This window comes from Pectinophora gossypiella, chromosome 10 (genome assembly GCF_024362695.1).
Source record: "Pectinophora gossypiella chromosome 10, ilPecGoss1.1, whole genome shotgun sequence".
Classification (NCBI taxonomy): Eukaryota; Metazoa; Arthropoda; class Insecta; order Lepidoptera; family Gelechiidae; genus Pectinophora; species Pectinophora gossypiella.
In genome coordinates this window covers 8,548,183-8,567,510 of record NC_065413.1, presented here as the reverse complement: position 1 = coordinate 8,567,510, position 19,328 = coordinate 8,548,183, and the positions used below count along the sequence as shown (strand labels likewise).

At 36.8% G+C, this 19,328-nt stretch overlaps 1 protein-coding gene across 8 annotated transcripts in view; it reads right to left on the bottom strand.

The window, feature by feature from the left end:
* The window catches only part of LOC126370456 (uncharacterized), a 67,126-nt gene that overhangs the window by 4,957 nt on the left and 42,841 nt on the right, over positions 1-19,328 (bottom strand). For 5 of the 8 annotated variants that reach the window (XM_050015311.1, XM_050015314.1, XM_050015309.1 and 2 more), the window contains 13 exons: positions 15,635-15,788; positions 14,301-14,547; positions 12,312-12,407; positions 7,997-8,249; positions 7,438-7,624; positions 7,202-7,358; positions 4,834-7,101; positions 4,446-4,569; positions 3,905-4,259; positions 3,368-3,620; positions 1,596-1,758; positions 799-907; positions 297-404 (listed from right to left, as the gene is read on the bottom strand). In XM_050015311.1, the coding sequence (XP_049871268.1) occupies positions 297-404; positions 799-907; positions 1,596-1,758; positions 3,368-3,620; positions 3,905-4,259; positions 4,446-4,569; positions 4,834-7,101; positions 7,202-7,358; positions 7,438-7,624; positions 7,997-8,249; positions 12,312-12,407; positions 14,301-14,547; positions 15,635-15,788 (4,474 nt within the window). Of the gene's footprint in view, positions 1-296; positions 405-798; positions 908-1,595; positions 1,759-3,367; positions 3,621-3,904; positions 4,260-4,445; positions 4,570-4,833; positions 7,102-7,201; positions 7,359-7,437; positions 7,625-7,996; positions 8,250-9,937; positions 10,260-12,311; positions 12,408-14,300; positions 14,548-15,634; positions 15,789-19,328 lie in introns of those variants that run through there. The other 3 variants (XM_050015312.1, XM_050015313.1, XM_050015315.1) reach the window with 3 other exon arrangements.

Genomic DNA, 19,328 nt, shown 5'->3' with positions numbered 1-19,328 from the left:
TTTTATCGTTTTCAGACCGCATGCTAAGCGAAGATAACCAAGAACAAGGTACCTACTGACGTAATCAAGTTGCTAACCACAAAATTCCATGTTTTCAGTAATAAACATTGCGTGGGAAAAGCTTCAAATTCAAATTACCTATTACTTATACTATAGGATATTAATTATTTATAGGTTATGATTTTCATAAGTAACAAGTGCGGCTGTAAAGTCTACTTGTATTTCTACCTACCCAAACAAGGATTTCGCGACTTATTTTCTGCATGTTTGATATACAAATCATGTACTAATCTTACCTATTAGCAGGTTGAGGCGGCCTCTTAGTAGCGGCGTTGCGCGCTGTGGTAGGTCGTGGTGTACTCGTGGTAGGGGATTGACCCTTACGAACTGGTACTGGGATGCCGCTGTTGAAGATAACATTAAGTACACCTATAAAGTCTATTTTCTAGGTAACTAGTAGAAAAATCAACCATCATCATGCTTATAGCAATTGACATAAGTACGTGAGTTTATTGTAAGTAATTAGACTGCGTAGATTTACTTGCTTGCTTTAAAAACAAGTTTCGTGAAGTTTAAATAAACGCAAACATCGTAATATAACTGGATAATAGCCGTATTGAATATTTTAAATAGCACTTAACAAATAGAGGACACTCATCCGGTTCATACACAAAATAATCCTTAATTACTTTCATAATGGAGACTACAAATAAACTTTGTAATTGGTCCCATGAACCGAGTGACGTCATTGGGTTTATTTTGGCTGCAAACAATGGCTCCCACGGTTATTGTACTTACCGATGCGTGTTCTTTGCCGGGGATTGCAATGTTGGTGCTTGAGGTCGCACGGGCGATGACACCGGCCGCGGGATCTTCGACCCTCTCGCTGTAGCCGGCGATGTCTCTCCTAGGGGCAACAATTAAAAATGTAGGCTCCCAAAAAGTTGTTAGTATTGAATGAGATCCAAAAGAAGTTTTATACATAACAAAAAATAAAAACATAAACCAGACATCAAATTTTGACGTGAACTCAAGGTGCTAGAATCGCTACAATATTGTGCAAAGTCCTAAAGTCCTTATACCAATCGCTAGGATTTTTCCATGCAATAAATAACATTATAAATTTTAATGTGTGTTTTAGTCCGTCTTCCGAACATCGTTCATCTGTTTAAGTAATATGGCACACATGGCACATGACGGCATGTTCACATGAAATATTTTATGTTCAGTCGTTACGTGCAAGATGGCGTGAGACGTTGCAATTTGGAATGCGCTAAAGTTAATTATAAAATTGATCCAAACATGTTATTTGCAGCCATAAAAGCAATTATGGGTTAACTTTATTTGGACTTCCTGGATAGTTCAAAGACGTGATTATATGAAAATCTAAGGAAACACGTTAAAGTCTTGTTAAGTACTTGGTATAATAAATGAACTGCTTACATTATTTGAAATGTAATAGTATGATCTGCAGTATGATGTGTTTACATCTCTTCTATGGTTGAGAACGAATTGTTAAACGCGGTTATCAGCGACGGTGGTTACCAGTGCCAATGTTTGTGTTGAAAATATTATAGTTTATGAGGTAGACTCACCAGAAGGCGTGCCAGTAGGGCTCTCAGCGTTGCTAAGCAGCTCCCACTTGAGTTGCAGGCGCCGGAACTTGCCTCCTGAAGCGTTGCTGTCCTTTCCCGTATTATTGCTGGCACAACTGCCCGCGGAACCAGGCCTCCACGGCTCTTCGCCGCTTGTATCCAGCTGAAATGTCAATTTGCATTCTTATATAAAAAAAATACTAATAAAGACGAAATCTTAGGCATTCAAGAAATACTCTCATATGAATAGTGGATGGATGATTTTGTAGTCATATAGAGTTAAAGTTAAACCGTGCCTGTGATTCAGAAAACATCAGCAAATTGAGATTGTATAAATTGTTGCAATCTATTACCGATTTTTTTTGTAACAGTTTTGAATTAATTTAATCATCAGAACTACTTAGAAATCTCGATCAGATGAATCTAAAATCCATCCAGATTTCTCCAAAATGTCAAGGTTGCGTAAATGTTCTTTACCGTGACTAGCAATATTAAGATTTATGGGTCTTCCGAATATTTCCAGCTCGACGTTTGATCATATGATAGATGGTTACTGACGAAGCAAATAACTTCGTATAATATTACGCACCTAAAGAGGCATGGTATGGTAATAATGTGACTCATTAATGTAGGTATCATTTACGTGGCCTAAGTGGATTTCGTAAAGGTTACCGAATTTCTTACAAAATATACTTAGTCAGCAAAACAAACACATCTAAATAAAATAAAGTGATCGTGCACAAACATAACATCCCTCGACCAAATAAAAGGTAAAGCACTCTGCAAAACAATATTGTTAGAAGCAAAGCGTCTGCTGCTATAATAACAAAATAAAACGACCTGAAAACATAAGACGAAACCATAAAATCATATAGACTACGAACGAAGAACATTCAAGTGGCACACAAAGCTCCGCCAGTTACCTTCACGTCGTTGCCGGGTTTATTGGAGGGTTTATTGTTCTCGAGGCTGTCAGTGTAATCATCGCTGTCGTCGAACACGAGTCGGTCGAACGCTTGCATCAATTTCGAGCCTAATTGTACCCCCGACCATCTGCGATTGTTTTCTAGTTCGATCCTGCTGTTGTTTGGACAGAGATCGTATCCAATAGGTGAAGGATTCACACACGATCTAGGCCTATTCTTTTCAACAGTGGTTTTCACATTCGCCGAATCATTCAGTAAATCAGGCGTGGAGGGTTCTTTATTTTTAGGCTCCTTATGCCTCATAATGACCGAGGTCTGACAGTCGTCGCTGGAGAGTCCGCTGGACTGCATGGAACGCACCAGCTTCAGCAGATTCCGCTGGTTCAGTGTTAGTGGCGGAGTATTAATTGAAGTCGGCTGTTAAATACACCAAAGTCTCTTTTAGGTTCATGCATCATGCCATCCGTTAGTACGAAACGGCGTCCTTGTTAAGGTCGTGGACAGAGATCGATCGCTCAGCCATACCTTTATTTGCATTTTATGGAAGCTGTGCACGAAACTAAATGCTGAAACCGTTCGTACACGAGTATGCCGTGAATAGTGATTTGGAAGCACATGCAGTAAACAATAAAATGCAAATAAAGCGATGTCTGCTCGGGAGGCGACGGCAATTCGACTGTACTGTTTACGTTGTATGTTATAAATACGTAAATTTATGTGGGTGTTGAAGACTCAATACCTTACACTTACCGAAAAGGTTTTGACCAATGTTAGTTCAAGAAAGAAGAGTCAGATATCGAAGTTTATTTCAATTTAAGCTGCAGAAGGAAGATACTGTGGACTTACCCGACTAGCCGCTCGCATGTCACTCTCGATCTTTTTGAAGCTCCTATGAAGTTCTCGCATCTCGAACATCAGGTCCAGGGAGAAGGGCAGTAGCTTGAGGGGCTCGAGACTGGCTAGCAAGGTATCCAGTAGGGCTCTGCAGCGCGGTTCGCCGACACATCCAGCCAGGACAATAGAATCAGGCCCATAGTGCTTGGCCAACACTGATTCTCTTGTCCTTACGTATGAGACCCATGCGTCAACTGACTGCGCACTATTTGGAAAAAGAAGGTTACGATTTAGACAATGTAGTCAGTTTACAGTAACCCATCAATAGTATGCTACAAAGACTCATGGGTGCACATGACCTAATTAAACAATTAATAAATTATCCTAATTCTAATTATTACGATGGTAAACTTGGTTGGCAAAATATGAAACAAGATACATAACTGCATAACTGCTAAAATACTTGTAATTAGGGATTATTATTTTCCCTTCGTTAAAATTTTAATATGGTCGTTAAGATATGAAATAATTAATAGGTGTTACACTTACTTCAGTAGCCCAAGGATGAATGCGTTGAACTTAACCAGTCCTTCAGTAACAGCGTCCTCACTATTAATCCTCAATACAAGTTCATTAAGAGATTTCGTAATAGGCCCTTGTCTGGCCGTTGATTCAACCATTTGCCAAACCGAGTTGTTAACAGCTCCGAAGGAAGTTTCGATGTTTTCCTTGAGACCGTCTCTGAATATGGCGTATAATGCAGGGCAAAGTGCATTGAGGGCTATCTTAGCACAGGCTGGAGATTGTTTGGAGTCTCCTAGGAAGGCGAGTTCTGTCTGATCAGTAGCGGATGAGAAGTGTTGGATCATCATCTCAACTGCGTCAGTCACATTGGAGACTAGGGCTGAAATAAATTATATCGGATATTAATTTTACAAAGGGTTTTCCGATGTTAACTATTTAAAATGTAGCATTAAATTGTATCTATGATAAATAAATTTAAAAAAATAAAAAATAAGGAGATGGGTGTTTTATTTTACATTATAGTTAATTCTACTTTAACCATTTTTTACATTAATAAAATAGCTACCTCTCTTTTGTGAAACGTCGATCAAGTCATATTTTCCTCTTCCGTCGTGGTGGATGGGACTTCCGAACTCATCGGGACTTACTTCAGCTTCTTCGCATATTGGTATCTCTGCCAAATTCTTTGCCTGTAAGTTGGTAAAGTAATTTAGTATGTTAGGTACCTGATACCATTATGTATTTTCTCAACATCGTTGCATGAAATGTACGATGAAATAAATAATACTTACATAAAGGAACACAAATAAATATCCAAGCACAAAATGATAACAAACATAAGAGCATGAATAACGAAAGAAACAAACGAACGAAAAAATAAAAGAACCAAAGGTACTCACAGAAATTAATATACAATGTGGCGACAAAGGCAGCAGAAGTGGAACAAACGTTACCTGATAGTGTCTTTGAGCTATAACGGCAGAGATGTTAGGTGAGTTTGGTGGCGTGGTCAGACTGGCCGCCTTCAGATCCTCCACCGGCTTCAGCAAAGTCTGCTGCCCCTCCACGTTACCTTCAGACTTCTGCGCAAAGCTCACAGACTTTTTACTATTACAACTGCTGCCACTAGATTCCGTAGACCTTTGGTTCTCTTCTTGAGATCGTTTCATTTGAAGAAATTTGGTGACTTGACTCCTTACCTTTTGTACTTGATTTTGGTCCCAATCGTCCATATTCTGACAGTTGAAACCGCTCAGTTTCAGAAACTCTTCCAGTTGTTGTAAATCTGCGCTGCTTATTAGTGCACCTGGTGGTGGGAATTCCGTGTATTCTATTTTCTTTGTTCTTGGCTTGGGTAATGGTGGCGTGTGAGGCCTGTGGTACTTGAGTTCGTTGGACTTCCCTGACTCTAAACTACTCTCAGTGCCGACACCTTCATCTTGGTAATATTCGTTGTAATCTGCATCTTTTTCTGCTGCGTCAAGGAACTGCTGAGACAACCTTTTGGCGGCCAAATCATTGTTTTTCCTATAGTCTACGTTCTGATTCTGCAAATAGTAAGGTTCTTGAAGCGACCTTCTCTTTGTTTTGTGCTCGGTTGCTGCTGTAATGCAAATGATGGGATCTTGTAATAAGTCGTCCATCTCAAACATGCTGTAACGTTTTGAGCTTGATTTTCGTGTCTTGTCCATAGATTTTCTTAAAATGCTCTTTGGTAATGGTGGCCGAGGTGGCACTTGTTCACCTTGCTTGGCTAGTCGGGTTTGATCAGCTAATGATAGAGATCTCCTGGGAACAGTGGGGTTACTTCTGTGACCATCATTGTTTACACAACTAGCTTCGGAGCTAGTGGCGCTGTCGTAGCGATAAACAAATAGTGGGTTGAAGTTTCCTGCGGGGGCAGGGCTGTTCTGCGCAGACGAGTCTGTCAACATAGTAGAAGATCCTCTATACCCAGACGATGGCTGGGTGGCCGTGCTTGAACTTGAAGATACAGCGGTGTTATTGCCTAAGTTATTACAATCACAACTCATTGGCCTGTTTTTAGACTTTGAAGGTGTACAGTATTTTTCAATGCACTTCGCTTCTTTGTCTTTCATGTGTTGCATAAGTTCAGGCATTTCAGACAACAACTGTTTGCATTCCATAGGCAATAAGAAATTGAGTGAATCCCAGTCTTTAATATGACCGAGTCCTTTCTTCTTTAGCATTTCAAGGTCATTGCAAGAGAAAGGTCGTTTACCTTTAACTTGCAATCTGTTTCTTTTGCTTTCACTTGCTTTAGAGGAAATGTTTACTTTTACCGGATTCAAGTAAATGTTTGGCCTGCCATTCAAGAAACTGATGTCTGGTAGTGTGTAGCTGGGATATAACACAAATACTGGTTTCTGACAGTCTCCTTCCTTTAGCTTTTCCAAGAATGAAGGTTCTACAACTTTGAATATTTCCCTTTCTGCAGTTCTAGATGATACTTGCATGATAGAAGTTTGCATGCTTTTATCTATAGTTACTGCTTCTATATGGGTGGAGGTTGTTTTATTTTCGCAAGGTTCTTTTTGCCGCAACCTGTTCATTCGGGTAATTTGTGTGCCATCAGATTCAGAGCAGCTAGAAATGCTCACACTTGTTGCAGAAGATTGAGATGAGTATGACTTCTTATTGCTTCTGACTTTAGAAGGACTATTTGTAACATTTAAATTGTGTTTTTTGAGATGTGGTTTGTTTACAGTAGCGTATAATGGAGTTTCACTATCAATTAGTTTTGCTCCATCGACAGTCTCCTCTTCTTCGACTAACACTTCATCGTATACTCTATTATAAGGATTAGTAGGAATTTCTTCGTAAACTACAGTTGTGACTTCTTCTAACACTTTATTAGGTAACTCAGCTTGAGGACGCTCAGTTTTTGAATCGGTCATCTTTTGTTCACCAATGGACTCGCCGCTTTCACCTCCTGAGCTTGAAGGCCAGCATTCTGATCGATCTAATTGATCCATACTTACAATACCATCATTGCTCATACTTTTTTGTTTCATGAACAGTTTGACTAAATTGAAAGGTTGCTTCGGTTGACTCTTGTCCGAAGAGGTATGGTTCTCAGTGGATGATGTACTCATAGGCTCTGAATGTTGGCTTCCATGCGAACGATGCTGTGATACATCGTACACCTTCATACACGTCGGTGTGCCATGTAACCTCTGGTTAACGGTGAAAGAGTCGACCTGAAAGCGTTAAAGTGTTCATTGGTTACGCCAACAAGGTCAAGTGTACACTTAATAATTTACATGTTAACATGTTTTACGAGTTTGTAATTGTACTTACCGTTGAGTTGCTCAATGCAGCAGAATTGATAGAACTGCTCATGAGTTTCTTTCTGTATAAATTTGGCAAACTTTGGCTTTTGATAACTGAGTTGTTCATGTCGTTTGTGGCATCAGTCGAGTCATTTGAGTCTTCATTGTTGTTGCCTGATGGATGTCTGTAATGTACAATAAATCATTAAGACCTCTCTGTCTATGACTGATTCAAATTAATAATTTATGAGGAAATTAACTTACCTCCTTAACGGTGAATGATTGGTTTGTTTCTTAAGCTTACTCCAAGTAGTTAATCCTAAATCACTTCTAGCCATAGAGGTTGTTAACTTATTAGTTAGTTTCTTACATCTTTCTAATAATTCTAAATTCCTGCGCGTTCTTTCATCGTTATCTAAAGTTACGTTTTCTTCTTCCTTTCCTAATTTGTCTGTAAGAAATAGAAAAACATTTTATAAGGCAATGAGCTGTCTGTTTATCATGAGTAATTAGAATTATGAATCACTCCAGATTGTCGTAGAGTCAACACATTAATTCACTATCACACGGTTAAAATTTATTTGCTGTCCACATACTTTCTGGAGATAAGAAGTATATATAGATAGGCCAAATTTCTTGGTAATTGCATTAGGTACTTTACTGCTCATACCTTTATTAAATTATAGTATATGAAACTAGTTACTTAACTATAAATTGACTATTAGGAAATAAATATGCAATTACTTAGCGGTGTCTACATTTCACGTCGTACCTTCGCTGAAAATTAAAAAACATCCGATAAAATAAGCTAACAAAAACATACCATGTTTGTGATTGACGGCCAATTCGACACACTCGCTGTCCTCGGAGTAGGTGGTGAGGCTGCCTTCGAAGGCGATGGTGTAGTTGTCCTTATTGGCCTGACAGGTGAGGATGAGCTCTTGCTCAGTGGGCAGCTCGCAGTCCAAGCTGTCCACACTGAAGTGTACTCCGTGGATGCCCTCCTTCACCGGTGAGAACAGCAACTCCGACTTGCATATCGACATCGTATTGATGGAACCGACGGATTCTTCTCCCTGTACAATTATAACATCGACATTAGGTATTCCGTTTGTAAGTTCTACAGAAGTACCTATATGAGGTGATTTCAAAATTTTACAAGTGAGATTTGCTAATGTTTTACAGAAACAAGCCGTTATCGTTATGGTTTGAGTGCATTGTACACAGTGTCACTTTGAATTTTAAATGGAATTCGTTGTCCTTTCGTCCTCTTGCGTATTATCAGATATTGTTTTCCTCAAACGTACCTAGAATGACTTGCAATGTTTTTTACCTATGTAATTTGTTACTTATGTAAGTGAAGCCATCGACGAAGTGGGAAATGCAAGTCAAACTGGTTTAACCTTACTTGAAAAATGTGAACAGACAGCCTACAAGTGTCACCCCACGAAATGTTAAGTTAAGCCGTTGGAATATCCAATAGCAAGAGATTCTAGAATATTGATTTGAAACTATATAGGGTACAAGTTTACTATGTTGAAACAGGCCTAGTCAACGTTCCCGAATTGGATTTCTGGTGATTTCGTAACGTAAGCAGTTAGCTAGAACATAAACATTTACGTTGCAAGTTGGTATAATTCTGGATGCGGATGTAACACGTTCTAAATTCAGTTGCATCCTACAGCGCCTTGCATTCATATTTTAAATTACTAGTCTTCTCAAACTTGCTAATCTATCTAGCTATCTAATTAGTAAAATAATTAAGGTTTCTTTTTATCGATAAAGAAACCGATATTTTTTTGCCGCTTCAAGATATGAATGTATTTTTATAGAAGTTTTATTATCATGTGACTTCATCAGTCATATAAAGATGAATGATCTTTATTTTTAAACATTGCTTTAATAAATCATGTTTTCATGATAGTAATAGTCGAATGTTTTAAAATGACAGTATTCTTAAATATTTTTGAAGATATAATGAACAGAACGGGTTGCCACTAAAGTTTATTACTCATAAAGATTTGAACCGAACCGATCCTTTCAGTCAAAACTTGGGTACGACATATTTACAACATGGCAGCGCGGGCGTCGCGTCGTTATCATCAATTTAATTCCTTTTCCTGTACAAATGAGGTCACAATCCCACGAATCATAGTTGACTATGCTTTGTCATGTAATGTAAATTGCCATTTTTATGACTATTGGCAAACAAATGTAGGTTGATACTATGACGATAATGGTATTTTTTTTTGAATAGTAGGTACCTACCTAATAGATTTTCCGAATCACATAACACAAAAGGTGCCATTTTACGTACTTGCATTATCGTAATAGCACTTTATAAACAATTAATACACATTAAACAATGAGTAAAGAAAGTGTTAGTAGTAATATAATGACACCATTATAACATAGGTACAAACAAAAACTAACAAAGACATAAAGTCAAAATTATAAAAATAAATATATGTAATTAACAGTTAGTTACAATAGAAGAAAGAAGAAAGCCATTAGAGTAATTAATATGGTAAACATGATTTAGCTAATAGAGCGATTAGTGTAATTGCAGAGTCCTATCCCAACAAAGTAAAACACATTGAATCTACAGCCTTTACAATATTTTTTGAGGATCTAAAGGATATAAACAATGAAGGCAAAAGGGTACCATTGCGAGAAGGTGTACATAAATGAAACATGTTGATGAAACAGGAAAACAATTCTAATGTACAAGCCGAATCTCTGAGATGAGATCAAGTTAACTCACTGAATAGTATCCATTGTAAGAATCCCAATCGTACTCAGCAGTCACACCCATTTTTAAAACTAAACAGTTTAAAGCTCACAGTTCTTAAAACGTGACCAGACACATACACTATATTGGTAACATAACTAACTATAATAAATTGTCAGTCTTTATAAATATTGATATCACTTTACGAAGTCCATTGGGTCCTTAAAGCTTATCTTACGCACACACAGTTATCAAGAAGGTCCTTGGACACCGGAAAACTCTTAGAAATTTGTCTTGTCGACGTCATAGCTAGAGAGTACTCACTCCCGCAAGCCCAGGGCACGACTGGGGCAGCGGGGATATTAATTTTAATATTAGACACCGCATGTGGTTCTTAAACTTTACGTACAAATTCGATCACTCAACTGAATTTCGAACTAGATACTGACCGGCCGGTTTACGTACAAAAAAAAAAACAATTTAAAAATCAGGAGCGTCTTATCACTTCACTGTTAAGAACACGACTGTTAACAAAGTGCAACTGGAGCGTTGAAATCTAAGGGCGAGTGCGCAAGTAATTAGCATGTTTAGGGAGTCATTAGCTGGGTGTTTGGCAATTTTCAAGGTTGGTGTGTGCTTTTCTGTTGCAATTACTTTAGTTGATAGCCTTTTTAAAGTGTGAAATGGTTGTGGCTTTATATAGGGCGTATTAATAAGGTACTAGCACAAATAGAGAACTGGAACTATTTGTTTTTTTTTTTTACCGACTTGATATTCTTCTGTAAGGTTCTTCTAGGTGTAGGTGCAATTCATCTTAGGTATAATGACTACTCTGATAGCGTTTACGAGCATTCGTTGCGTATGCATAAATTGTTCAATTTGAATCGATCAGGTGTAATCGTAGATATTTTATATCTGAAAGTCACATTCATGTCACATTTCAGCAAGTTTTCGCGTAATAAAATTTCCAATTCACAGTTTAAGAGCCACTGGCACACAGGATAGACTTCATTGGTAATACGCACACATGGCAGCAGTATGTGTTGGGATCGACCACACATACGGACAATTAAATATAGCTCACTCACACATACACACCCGGCCAAGGCGGGAAGATTGTGCGACTGTATGACTAGGGGGAATAACGAGCGCAAATGATTGACGCAATTCACTGAGGAATAGGGCTGAAAATAACGGAGCAACACCGGCCTCTGCTCTTATAAATCGTATTCATTACTGAATATTTTTTACTATAATAAAAATTTATTGAATGTCAAAAGTCTTATAGAATTCCTCCTATATGTAGAATCATGTGTAATGAAATCTGAGATCTTATAAATAAACTACATTCAACTGACATCATCTTCCGATATATTTCAATTATTTTCTATAAACAACTGCATATCGAATAAATGCAAACAATTGCATGTTTATTTTTGAATTTGGAAGAGTATCAATTAAACTAATATTGATACTATTTGAACATGCAGCTCTATACGGACGCGGCGCACACATGGACGGTCTTATTATATCTTTACTACATCCCGTGAGACCAATGTACTTTGACCAGGAAGACTAGTTGTGAATGCTAGCCAAGAGCTTGGACTTTCTAGCCAAGTGAGTCGCATGTCATTGTGTGCGTCTCCCGGGACGCAACGGTTAATTGAAGAAGCGTGACGGCTTTAATTATTTTCGTAATGCTCTAATTGAGCCTCCAAAGCAATTAATGTCCCCTGAACTTTAGTTTTCTCCCTAGAAATTGTAAGTATATGAAAATGTTTGAAATTTTAAGAGCAAACAACATTACTTTTTTAGTGTAAATTGTACCATATAAAATTCTCCATTACAAAATCTTTGGATGATCACAATTTACTCAAAAAACACCTAAAACTCAAAACGCGATGATATTAAGCTGCATATTAGTATGATATTTGGATACCTTAAGATAGTGTGAAACTAACATTCAAAAATGGAGCTTCGCGTTGGTTGGGCTAAGCCTTATAACATCAACAGTAAAAGAGATCTAAGAATAATATTTTTTAGTATTAAGAGAACTTAGTCACTAGCGACATCTATTGCGCCTACTAGGTAAAGCTACTTACTTTACTTTGTTATAAACTAGAGGGCGCTGGTATCTCTAGATCGTATATGAAATGCTCATAGATTGATATAATAGAACCTACAAAGACGTAGAAAAAAATATGAGACAAGAACATGTACACGTAATATCTAAAAAACGTCTAAATGAAGACACAAAAAGTGCTTTAGAAAACATATTGCTATGGGTATGATATTAAGATTGCATGAATTGTATTAAGCGCTACACGATTTGGATGCTAATTTCGATGATAAAGATGAAAATAGTGATGGAGACGTGACTGACATTGAACAGCAATGCGTGGCGAACCTGAAAGCTACTGTCGGCACTGAATGAGCTGTCGAAGCGAAACTTTTCCATGAGCGAACTCGAAATGCTCGCGAACATCTCTCCCCGGGGATTACTCTGTAATACACCATATCAGGTCATGACACGTAACCCAGTAGGATAAGTCTTGAAAAGGACAAATTTTGCAAAACAATTTTCATTACATAATAGAAAATAGCAAAGGTTTTTATATTAAAAGTGTTGAATCATATAATTTGAAAATAGGTTTGCAAAATATGTTCTCAATCACCAATTTTGGAATACAACTGAAAACAAAAAACAAAAATATAATAAAAAATACAAAGTACACATACATATAAATATAAAATAAAGAATTGTTAGTTTCCAACACCGTTAAGTATTCAATGATCATTGTAGAGGATTTGTTAAAACCGTAACCAAAGGACCGACCTCACGACCGAATTCTCACGTCGCAAGATATTGCGAATTAAATGGCGAATGGCTGAATGCATAAGGTCGAATATCATCTGTAGTCAGACACCATCATAAGTACGAGAGGTACGAATGAGTCGACTTCACTGTAATAATATAAAGTAAATATTCTCTTTTAAGTGCTAATTATCATGGTATGTATCCCACACTTTCTTTTTTGGTTTGCTTTTGTTGTTGATACACGTAGTAGCACAAGTAGGTACTTTTAGTGCACCTTTACATTATATTTTTTTCCATAGGAACATACCTACTATGAATAGATTTAAATTAGTTTGTAATGGAAAAAATATTGAAGAATGAAATATTCATATGGAGATACGAACTGCAATAAACATAAATAAATTATGATAATTATCTCGTCATCATTTAAGTACCTACTCTTACTCAGCAAAAATCTTTATTGCAGTTTCATTGCATTGCGACACGCAGGGGTTAAATGTATTATTTCGTTTATGTATGAAGGTTTCTCAATAAACTTTACTTTTTATGTCGTGTCTGGTGAGATTACTCGTACCTTTGTGTGTCTTTTGCATAATTTGTCTTTTTTCCGAAATCCTTGAATTGAAGGATTCTGCAATGGTCTTTGTTCCGAGTAAATAAATTGTTTTATTAAGCCATGAAACGACTTAAGTTAAATATAAATTAAATATTTTTTTATGTTTTTTGTTCCTATAAGTACATATCTAAAATTTTGTGTTTAAGTACCGGTATCAGTTACCTGTGATATAAAATTACAAGCGGGTTTTTTGGACCAGAAACAAGATATTTTTAATTAAATACGTAATCTTCACGGCCAGTGGATTGTGCATTAGCCGTATCTAGTGTCGACCAAACACAGAGAGAAATAACCTTGCCAAACACAGACATGATTTCATTCTGAATTTTAGATTTGATCTACTTAGGGTTGATAGTTTTTATTTGTATGGCTGTTGTTCATAATAACATTAACATTTACAGATAATTTACTAGGTTTTTCCTGTAAAGCTCATACTAGCGTTCATACTAGGATTTTCGATATTTTTTCACAGATCTAGTAACAATACCAATTTTAAAGAATTCATGTTCCACAATCGGACATTTTATAATTATTTCATGCACACGACTATCCCATTCAGATTTCACGGTTCTGTAACCTTATTTTATGAATTGAGTTTGTGTTTCGTTCGTTCTTTTCAATAATACTTTAGTTTTTACCGGAAATTTATTTGCACCTTTAATTACATCGGTGTTACGTAATTGTTTAATTCGTTTATTAATCAGTACACGTACGTACGTATTTGCATAAATAGTAAATAATAGTGTTTGCGTTTAAGCAAAAGATGCAATGATTACAATTCATTTAAGAGTCTGAATATTTTCGACTAATAGTATAAATCAAGTCATAATCAGTAAAAGTATCTATGGCGCTGTAAGTTGAATGATTGGAACCTTCATAGGTACCTTCTTTTTCTTTATTTAACTTTCTTTTAACAAGAATATCGCTTGAATATTGACGTTTTCCATATCATGGCGACTTACATCGTGCGTTCTGTCATCAATGATAGTGTCGTGCGGCATATTGGCAGTCATGAGCAGTGCGTGGATGTCCTCGGTCTTGAAGCTCTCCATGTCGGCCTCGGCAAGGTTGGCGTCCAGGTCCCGCGCCAGGTCGTTGTAGCGGGACGTGAACTCGAAGCGGGACGCCAGTTCGCTTATACCCTTGTACGAGGCCGACACCGAAGACAGGACTGACTGGTGGTGGCAGGAGCCGTCTCGGAAGATCGGGCTGGAATATACAAAAAGCTGTGTTAAGAACATGTTTTTAAAATAATTGATTGTTTTGCAGTTTCCATAACTCAGCATCAAGCACTTATTTAGCGCTAATGCTATTGAATAGAGTGAATGAAATATAGAACATAGATTATAGGTCCAAAGCCTTCAGATAATAATAAAATTAGTCAGATAGTATTAGATGAATATGACGGATCATTTTCCAAAAAAAAAAAACACTAATAATCAGATATAATATATCAATAGCGATGAGATCACTACTGAACAGAAAATATCTACAGATGCATAAAGCTATTATTCAAACATGACGTAACGTCTGGAAAACCAATCTGTAAAGGGAGTGACGACGTGAATATTTTCACAAGACACGGTTGACGGCCGTCGTTACCATTTATCACTCGGTGTCATTTCCAGCTTGTTAGCTATTGACAGATTCTGGCGACCTCATTTCAAAGAACACGTTTCTTTTTAAGGTATCTGATTTTGGTGAATGTTCCTGTCGATCATTTGGATAAGGCGACGGTTTTAACAGGTGACACCTCTTCAAACGGTGACAGATTTGGAAAGGTTAATTCTAATTTTGTCTACAAGGTATGCGTACGAACTGTTGTTTGTTTGCTGTATAAGTTTGGTTGTTATTGAGAATGGTATATGATTATTTTTCCTTGAACCTACTTTTCTGGTGGATGGGATGGTGCATGATTTGTTAAAAGGTATACTGATGTTTAGTTATAAGGTAAAATTCTTGTGGTGGCACTGATTTCATCTTTTGAGAAAATGAAATCGGGAGAGGTGGTATACTCTACTGCTAATTTATGATAGAAATCATTTTTATCTAATTGGAATGGCACTAAACCAATTTTATCATTTTGATTACCGGGGTAGCCGCTGAGCAATGAGAATGCTGCTGAGATCTGCACATTATATTATGGTAGATGATGTGACAAATAAAGGAAGCTTCGACCAATAGAATTGACGAATGACGTTACTTATGCTGCGTCTATTGGTCCAATGAAACCCGCGTATTACAACTGATTTTCATGCACTTCTTCGAAAGCATAGGTGTCATATTGTATACTAACTTGTAGTCGAGGAACCAGAGGTACCCGGAGTTGTCGCAGTGCGCGTCGAGGTCATCGTGCGCGGAGTGCTGGCTGCCGGCGAGGCTGGTGTTGCTGTTGCAGTCCTCGTCTACTGCGGGGCTTGGAGCCTTCAGCCCCAGCCGCGGCGGTGGCCCTGGAATGTACACACCGCATTTATTAGCCTGTGCATCAGCAATATAACCGTCTATTGACAAAACTATAATAATATGGTGTATGTATTTCGGAGGTATTGTTTGGTTCTATTGTCTGTTCTTGTATCTTCTAAATAATAAATAAATGTGTAAAAGTTAGATTGGCTAGTGACGACCTGAAAAAGGTACATGACAGAGTCAGATTTGTAAGTGAAATCGTTTCTATGTTAAGTACATATATCCAAGAAAGGATATAGTCGATCTAGTGATGTTATTTTTAATACATTTTAGATTACAAATCGTTTTGTAATAAATGAGAATAGATATATTAAATAGTAAATAATGCCTAAGTACGGAATCTTGGAGATAGGGTTAGTATTCTTGGGGTCACAGGCACAACTATTGATAATGATTAAATACAGCCATGGCAGAATTAAGTTCATCTTTCCAGATACACAGAATGAATCATACACGTTGCCATATTTTTGCATATTTATAAACCTATTTATTTACTTAAGTGTTTAGTATTGATCGTCGTAGATTAAGTGCATAATTTTTTTTGCATAAGTACATAGAAGTACCTACAATACCAAGAAGATGTATTACAGTAGGTCGATTGTAATTTGCTTTGTTCACACGACACCTGCGTCTATTCTACAACTTGCATGTTGCTTGAATTGAGTGCTTGAAAATAGAGTGAACTATGTCTACAGAAAGTTTTTTCCTATATGATATTCAAAATACGATATTAATAATAAGTAACTAGAATAGAATTTCCATGATCGAGGCGTTAGAATCCGTATCTATCTATTTGAACAAGAATATGATGCAGCATATTTAATGGTAGAAAACATAATTTGCAATAAAACCGGCTATTACTTAGTATAATAATGAAATTCTCCTCTAAACCGTAGTAGAACAGCATGGGGAAATACGAGTATGTTCCATACCGTCATATTATATAGTGTATTACTTATATTTGTTTTTCAGCATACATTTTGACACTGTCATGGCAATTGAATTGGCAAAGAGCTAATAATGTTTTTCGCCACTCTAACCTCGTTTTTTAAGTCATTCACACGGCAGCGGCAGTGGGAGCAAGGTTTGTTATTATTCAGCTGTCTATGTCTATGCCTGTACACCGGGCGTGGGCTAGAATGTATTTATTTATTTATTAAGGTACATATAACATTACAGTATGGCTCAATGCGCTGTAGGACGAGAAAACAATATACAAACTAATACAACAAAAATAATCATTAAATGTAAAAGAAAAAGAAACAAAGAAAAATAAGACTATAAGTAACATGAAAAACACTAAAAGAAATTACAATTTTAAAATTAAAAAGTAAACTATCACACAAAAATAAAAATAATAATAGAAAAAACAGAATTGTTTGTGTTAAATTCTACTCGGATCTGGTATTTAAATAAAGGGAGGAATATTACTGAGCTAAGTTTAAAAACGTTGAAAATATTTCCAGGTAAGTAGTAATAATATTAGTAGAATAATAGAAATAATATTTAACTAAGTCATTGTTCTCCAAAAACTTTATGGACATTTTATGCAATTGCAACATTCAGTTGATAATTTGTGCGTTTATTATTCACTTTAGATATCAACTGAATTTTAATTAATATGTGCTAATTCCATAAATATGCTTCTACTAGATTCATCTAAGATCGGTTTTGCTCAACAAGTCTCTAGTCTACCTAATAAGATACATAATAAAGATAGACAAGATAAATATATCTCGGTGGCGCCACACTAGGTTGTCGAGGGCAGGTATTGAAACTGTGTTGTTTATACGGCGGAGCGGCGGCGTGGGCGCCAAACCACTGCCTTCTACGGCAACCAGTGCTCCCAGACGACTACTTTAAGGAAAACTACTAATACTGGCATTTATTAGTTGTCGACTTTATGCTGTAAGGAACGAAATAAAAGTAGAATGTTCCTACGTTTTAAAATGTCTTGTCTATGATGAATATATTGTCGGTAAGTACCTATCTATCCGACGGGTCAGAGCGATAGGTAGATCACCTGTTATTAGTATTATTATTCTGTGCTTCGGAAGGCACGTTAAGCACTTGGTCCCAGTTACTACTTACTGATGTGGTTCAAAAGTAACTTCACAACCCACACGATAGAAGAAGAAGAGATATTTATTATAATAAGTCTATTTTTTTTAGTCTTCATTAAGTCTATATTTTTGTGCTTTACAACTTGTAGCTATAATTTAATAAGGATTCTGAGTGTGTTCATGTAGTAGGTACATATATTTACATCCCAATGAATTTGACGACCAATGTGAATAACATCTACGGCTAGTTTCATAGCTCGTGTTGTGAGGTTTGCAATATTCAATAGTAATAATACTATCGAGTATCCAATGACATTAACGGGAATTTGTGTGATATAAAATTTTATTACAAGTGATAGGAATTGTTGCGTTGTCGTTGTAATGGTAATTTAATGTGTTTTGACATACCAAGAGAGCATGATCGGGGCAGTTAGAATAATGACGCAGACACTACTGAGTCATCCGTGATACATGCGCGGGAGTTGGCCGACCAATTGTTTTTGTTACTACACTGTATAGTTAAAGCTTAGGATGTTAAGTCATAACATTGTTTGACTTAGCACAGTCGTGATACAGTTCGTGATTCACGGCTTCTAGAAATAGGAAACATTAATTTAATGTCATTGACTTTTGAGAATTAGTAAATTGTATGACGATTAAATTTGAATTGATTTACAGTTGTTTAATGATTTCTTACTCTAAACGTTATATACCTATTAGTGTAAGGAGCAGGTTAAATGTGTTGTATTCAATATTCTAACAAAACGAAACAATAAAACATCTGTTAGTTTATACTTGGAGACTCCCCAGAATGTTGTCTTGTGGGTGTCGACGGCGAATGGCGCCACGCGCCCGTAAGAATATCTCTACGAACGTGGTATTTGGGTACTACATTATTACGTGAATACTTTTATAATAGAACTAGCTGTTACCCGCGACTCGCGTTCACGTGAAACCCTACTATTAAAATTATAGACGTTTCATACAAACTTTGCCACCCCTTTGAATATCGCAAAATCCAGTCTAGTGAGCATCTACGTCCTAAAAGGAATCCCCATGCAAAATTTGAGACTAGCAATTGTAGTTTCCGAGATTTCGTAACGAATGAGCCAGTCAGTGAGTGAGTGACCTATCGCTTTTATTATATAGATTGAAAAGATTGGAACTATTCGAGTTCCAGTAGGAACCTAGAACTACACGTTACATGTGCTTGAGATGCCTGAAGTGGGCGGACATACTGCATTATCTCATTGCTTTAATTTATGACCGAGATGGCATCTTAGCGACGCATTGCTAAGGAATTTTTGATAAGACTGTCCAATAATAGAAATGATTCTAGTCAGCATTTAGTTTCAAATAAACAAGAACACTCGGGTGTCGAAATTGGAACAGACATAGATCCTACATCCAATACCTAATAATTTGCAAAAGTGATGGTACTTATTAGTAATTTAATCATTT